General features: G+C 48.1%; 1 protein-coding gene and 1 long non-coding RNA gene across 29 annotated transcripts in view; one reads left to right on the forward strand and one right to left on the reverse strand.

Annotated features, from left to right (window-relative positions):
• Positions 1-3,056, forward strand: part of LOC118380532 (kinesin-like protein KIF1A) — a 201,121-nt gene extending 198,065 nt beyond the window's left edge. For all 27 annotated transcript variants that reach the window (XM_052475533.1, XM_052475537.1, XM_052475543.1 and 24 more), the window contains one exon: positions 2,309-3,056. In XM_052475533.1, coding sequence (XP_052331493.1) covers positions 2,309-2,351 — 43 coding nt within the window. In that variant the 3' untranslated portion in view covers positions 2,352-3,056. The remainder of the gene's footprint in view (positions 1-2,308) is intronic.
• A 706-nt stretch (positions 3,057-3,762) lies between these two features.
• On the reverse strand, positions 3,763-5,346 carry LOC127910715 (uncharacterized). Of its 2 annotated transcripts, XR_008075925.1 has the most exons (4): positions 5,281-5,346; positions 4,951-5,247; positions 3,947-4,917; positions 3,763-3,909 (listed from the first exon to the last, which is right to left on the reverse strand). It is a non-coding gene; the product is annotated as an uncharacterized LOC127910715 (long non-coding RNA). The 2 variants fall into 2 exon arrangements; XR_008075926.1 differs by lacking the exon at positions 4,951-5,247 and having other exon boundaries at positions 5,281-5,320.
• Between the last annotated feature and the right edge of the window lie 933 nt (positions 5,347-6,279).

A 6,279-nucleotide genomic window follows, 5' to 3' on the forward strand; every position in this document is an offset into this window, starting at 1 on the left:
ATCAGAGAGTCTGTTAAATGACTCACTACTGTTGTGGCTCTGGATCACATGTACATTTACATTTACATTTAAGTCATTTAGCAGACGCTCTTATCCAGAGCGACTTACAAATTGGTGCATTCACCTTATGACATCCAGTGGAACAGTCACTTTACAATAGTGCATCTAAATCTTAAAAGGGGGGGGGGGTGAGAAGGATTACTTATCCTACCCTAGGTATTCCTTAAAGAGGTGGGGTTTCAGGTGTCTCCGGAAGATGGTGATTGACTCTGCTGTCCTGGCGTCGTGAGGGAGTTTGTTCCACCATTGGGGGGCCAGAGCAGCGAACTGTTTTGACTGGGCTGAGCGGGAACTGTATTTCCTCAGTGGTAGGGAGGCGAGCAGGCCAGAGGTGGATGAACGCAGTGCCCTTGTTTGGGTGTAGGGCCTGATCAGAGCCTGGAGGTACTGAGGTGCCGTTCCCCTCACAGCTCCGTAGGCAAGCACCATGGTCTTGTAGCGGATGCGAGCTTCAACTGGAAGCCAGTGGAGAGAGCGGAGGAGCGGGGTGACGTGGGAGAACATGGGAAGGTTGAACACCCGACGGGCTGCGGCGTTCTGGATGAGTTGTAGGGGTTTAATGGCACAGGCAGGGAGCCCAGCCAACAGCGAGTTGCAGTAATCCAGACGGGAGATGACAAGTGCCTGGATTAGGACCTGCGCCGCTTCCTGTGTGAGGCAGGGTCGTACTCTGCGGATGTTGTAGAGCATGAACCTACAGGAACGGGCCACCGCCTTGATGTTAGTTGAGAACGACAGGGTGTTGTCCAGGATCACGCCAAGGTTCTTAGCGCTCTGGGAGGAGGACACAATGGAGTTGTCAACCGTGATGGCGAGATCATGGAACGGGCAGTCCTTCCCGGGAGGAAGAGCAGCTCCGTCTTGCCGAGGTTCAGCTTGAGGTGGTGATCCGTCATCCACACTGATATGTCTGCCAGACATGCAGAGATGCGATTCGCCACCTGGTCATCAGAAGGGGGAAAGGAGAAGATTAATTGTGTGTCGTCTGCATAGCAATGATAGGAGAGACCATGTGAGGTTATGACAGAGCCAAGTGACTTGGTGTATAGCGAGAATAGGAGAGGGCCTAGAACAGAGCCCTGGGGGACACCAGTGGTGAGAGCGCGTGGTGAGGAGACAGATTCTCGCCACGCCACCTGGTAGGAGCGACCTGTCAGGTAGGACGCAATCCAAGCGTGGACCGCGCCGGAGATGCCCAACTCGGAGAGGGTGGAGAGGAGGATCTGATGGTTCACAGTATCGAAGGCAGCCGATAGGTCTAGAAGGATGAGAGCAGAGGAGAGAGAGTTAGCTTTAGCGGTGCGGAGCGCCTCCGTGATACAGAGAAGAGCAGTCTCAGTTGAGTGACTAGTCTTGAAACCTGACTGATTTGGATCAAGAAGGTCATTCTGAGAGAGATAGCGGGAGAGCTGGCCAAGGACGGCACGTTCAAGAGTTTTGGAGAGAAAAGAAAGAAGGGATACTGGTCTGTAGTTGTTGACATCGGAGGGATCGAGTGTAGGTTTTTCAGAAGGGGTGCAACTCTCGCTCTCTTGAAGACGGAAGGGGCGTAGCCAGCGGTCAGGGATGAGTTGATGAGCGAGGTGAGGTAAGGGAGAAGGTCTCCGGAAATGGTCTGGAGAAGAGAGGAGGGGATAGGGTCAAGCGGGCAGGTTGTTGGGCGGCCGGCCGTCACAAGACGCGAGATTTCATCTGGAGAGAGAGGGGAGAAAGAGGTCAGAGCACAGGGTAGGGCAGTGTGAGCAGAACCAGCGGTGTCGTTTGACTTAGCAAACGAGGATCGGATGTCGTCGACATTCTTTTCAAATTGGTTGACGAAGTCATCTGCAGAGAGGGAGGAGGGGGGGAGGGGGAGGGGGATTCAGGAGGGAGGAGAAGGTGGCAAAGAGCTTCCTAGGGTTAGAGGCAGAAACTTGGAATTTAGAATGGTAGAAAGTGGCTTTAGCAGCAGAGACAGAAGAGGAAAATGTAGAGAGGAGGGAGCGAAAGGATGCCAGGTCCGCAGGGAGGCGAGTTTTCCTCCATTTCCGCTCGGCTGCCCGGAGCCCTGTTCTGTGAGCTCGCAATGAGTCATCGAGCCACGGAGCGGGAGGGGAGGACCGAGCCGGCCTGGAGGATAGGGGGCATAGAGAGTCAAAGGATGCAGAAAGTGAGGAGAGGAGGGTTGTACATGTACAATGTAAGCCTGTTTGAGTCTTTGTTTTAATGAATATATACATATACATTCTCTCCCTCTTGTTTCTGTCAGATCCAAACTATCCAGAAGAAGAGCTGGACAGATGAGGATGTGAATCAACACGTCTCATAGACAAGACAATAGAACACCAAAAGACTAGCCTGTATATCGACTCCAGACGTAATACTCCTTTCCCTCCTGTGCTGACCCCTTAACCCTCCTCCTCCTCTTCCTACACTAGTAACCGACTTGCTCCTCCTCCTCCTCCTGCACATGCCCAGTTTATCCCAAGCTGACCACCAGCGTATCTAAGGCCCTGAGGCCTCCGTCATCGTTGTGTGTCTGTCAGGCCTGTACCGCTGTCTGTCTGTGTTGGCCTTATTGTCTGGTTTAACCCCTCTCCAAGTCTGAGGCCCAAATACCACCCTATTCCCTATATAGTGCATTGCTTTTGACCAGGGCCTATAGTGCTGGTCATATCTACTGTAAGAAGGGCCTATAGTGCTGGTCATATCTACTGTAAGAAGAGCTTATAGTGCTGGTCATAGCTACTGTAAGAAGGGCCTATAGGGCTGGTCATAGCTACTGTAAGAAGAGCCTATAGGGCTGGTCATAGCTATTGTAAGAAGGGCTTATAGGGCTGGTCATAGCTACTGTAAGAAGAGCCTATAGGGCTGGTCATAGCTACTGTAAGAAGGGCTTATAGGGCTGGTCATAGCTACTGTAAGAAGGGCCTATAGGGCTGGTCATAGCTACTGTAAGAAGGGCCTATAGGGCTGGTCATAGCTACTGTAAGAAGAGCCTATAGGGCTGGTCATAGCTATTGTAAGAAGGGCCTATAGGGCTGGTCATATCTACTGTAAGAAGGGCCTATAGGGCTGGTCATAGCTACTGTAAGAAAGGCTTATAGTGCTGGTCATAGCTATTGTAAGAAGGGCTTATAGGGCTGGTCATAGCTACTGTAAGAAGGGCCTATAGGGCTGGTCATAGCTACTGTAAGAAGGGCCTATAGGGCTCTGGTCAAAAGTAGTGCACTACATAGGGAATAGGGTACAGGCTCTGGTCTAAAGTAGCCCAAACCTCCTTACTTTACCAGAATGTTCCGAGCCGAGGGAACGGAGGAAGAGAGACGGGGAGAGGGGTAGTTACCTTATTTTATAGACTTGCATTAAGATGTACTGTATGGTAGTTGTCAGCAACACATTGACCTTATTAAATAAGACATTTATTCCTTCAGGAAAATAAAATAAAAATTAAAAAAGAGAATGTCCGCAGCGTTGACAGTAAATCGCTCCATTTTAAAGTTGCCCTGACAGTGGGCTTCTGTTCACATTACATACTTAAATAAAAGGTTAAATAAAAAAATTAAAAAATACTAACAATTACTACACTATTGCACCTAGTGTTTTACCTTACAGAACAAAACAGAGAAGGAAGTACTGGTCTTATTGTTACTCGATACAATGTTGAAACAAGCAGGTTCGTATTTCAAAGTAAACACATTTTCACCAAATTAGGGTTTCCTGCAACAACAACAAAAATAAAATAAAATAGGAGAGTAAAACGACAGTTGGCTGTAGTACCTGTTCTGTCCCATAGGAGAGTAAAACGACAGTTGGCTGTAGTACCTGTTCTGTCCCATAGGAGAGTAAAACGACAGTTGGCTGTAGTACCTGTTCTGTCCCGTAGGAGAGTAAAACGACAGTTGACCTGTTCTGTCCCTTGTCTCTTTCCATACCAGCTCAGTTCTGTTGGAAAGGACAGAATAGCTCTTCATGAATAGCTCCTCAAGGACGCTATCTAATCTGCGTATTCCCCCCGATATGTCTTGATACGTTAACACACACACAGGGTGCGTCCCAAGTTAAATAAAGGTTCAAAAATGTTTTTTAAAATGCAATCTATTACCTATGTAGTGCATCATTTTTTTTTATTTGGGCCCATGGTCTCTTTCATAGTTGCTCTGGTCAAATGCAGTGAACTATGCAGACAGTCGTGTGCCAGTTGGGATGCATCCACAGCCTGGCGACGAGATGAGGGTTGGCATCGATCAAACGTTCACACTGGTTTTCTAGTAGAAGGAAACACATGATGGTTCGTCTACATCTCTGTATCTACTCTCAGTAGACGATCTACACTAGCTCTGACATGCATCATATATGGACCTTCTGTAGCTCAGTTGGTAGAGCATGGCGCTTGTAACGCCAGGGTAGTGGGTTCGATCCCCGGGACCACCCATACGTAGAATGTATGCACACATGACTGTAAGTCGCTTTGGATAAAAGCGTCTGCTAAATGGCATATATTATATATGAAAATCCTCCAAATGTAATCTTAATTAATATCCGAGTCAGATTTTTTTTATTTTATTAAGTTGAGGTTATATTTATATATTTAACAACATTATCATTTATTTATTTATGCATGTATTTATTTATTTACAAAGACATTTATATTTCTAAAGTAGTTATAGTGCAACTTCTGCACACAGCACCTTTTATTATCAGTTCCTCTAACTGTATGATAACATGACCTATGACCTATGACCCCCCCACCCCTCCTTCCTCTGGATAGTGAATAGTGCTACCCCCCAAATAACAACATTGATAGAGGGCCTGTTTCCCCCTATAACAACACTGATACAGGGCCTGCTTCCCCCAATAACAACACTGATACAGGGCCTGTTTCCCCCAATAACAACCCTGATACAGGACCAGCTTCCCCCTATAACAACACTGATACAGGGCCAGCTTCCCCCTATAACAACACTGATACAGGGCCCGTTTCCCCCAATAACAACACTGATACAGGGCCTGTTTCCCCCAATAACAACACTGATACAGGGCCAGCTTCCCCCAATAACAACACTGATACAGGACCAGCTTCCCCCAATAACGACACTGATACAGGGCAAGCTTCCCCCTATAACAACACTGATACAGGGCCCGTTTCCCCCAATAACAACACTGATACAGGGCCCGTTTCCCCCAATAACAACACTGATACAGGGCCTGTTTCCCCCTATAACAACACTGATACAGGACCTGTTTCCCCCAATAACAACACTGATACAGGGCCTGTTTCCCCCAATAACAACACTGATACAGGGCAAGCTTCCCCAAATAACAACACTGATACAGGGCCAGCTTCCCCCAATAACAACACTGATACAGGGCCAGCTTCCCCCAATAACAACACTGATACAGGACCAGCTTCCCCCAATAACGACACTGATACAGGGCAAGCTTCCCCCAATAACAACACTGATACAGGGCCTGTTTCCCCCAATAACAACACTGATACAGGACCAGCTTCCCCCAATAACAACACTGATACAGGGCCTGTTTCCCCCAATAACAACACTGATACAGGGCCTGTTTCCCCCAATAACAACACTGATACAGGACCAGCTTCCCCCAATAACAACACTGATACAGGACCAGCTTCCTCCAATAACAACACTGATACAGGACCAGCTTCCCCCAATAACGACACTGATACAGGGCCTGTTTCCCCCAATAACAACACTGATACAGGGCCTGTTTCCCCCAATAACAACACTGATACAGGACCAGCTTCCCCCAATAACAACACTGATACAGGGCCAGCTTCCTCCAATAACAACACTGATACAGGACCAGCTTCCCCCAATAACAACACTGATACAGGGCCTGTTTCCCCCAATAACAACACTGATACAGGACCAGCTTCCCCCAATAACAACACTGATACAGGGCCTGTTTCCCCCAATAACAACACTGATACAGGACCAGCTTCCCCCAATAACAACACTGATACAGGGCCTGTTTCCCCCAATAACAACACTGATACAGGGCCTGTTTCCCCCAATAACAACACTGATACAGGGCCTGTTTCCCCCTATAACAACACTGATACAGGGCCTGCTTCCCCCAATAACAACACTGATACAGGACCTGTTTCCCCCAATAACAACACTGATACAGGGCCAGCTTCCCCCAATAACAACACTGATACAGGGCCTGCTTCCCCCTATAACAACACTGATACAGGGCCTGTTTCCC

Source organism: Oncorhynchus keta, chromosome 22 (assembly GCF_023373465.1).
Source record: "Oncorhynchus keta strain PuntledgeMale-10-30-2019 chromosome 22, Oket_V2, whole genome shotgun sequence".
NCBI classification, from domain to species: Eukaryota; Metazoa; Chordata; class Actinopteri; order Salmoniformes; family Salmonidae; genus Oncorhynchus; species Oncorhynchus keta.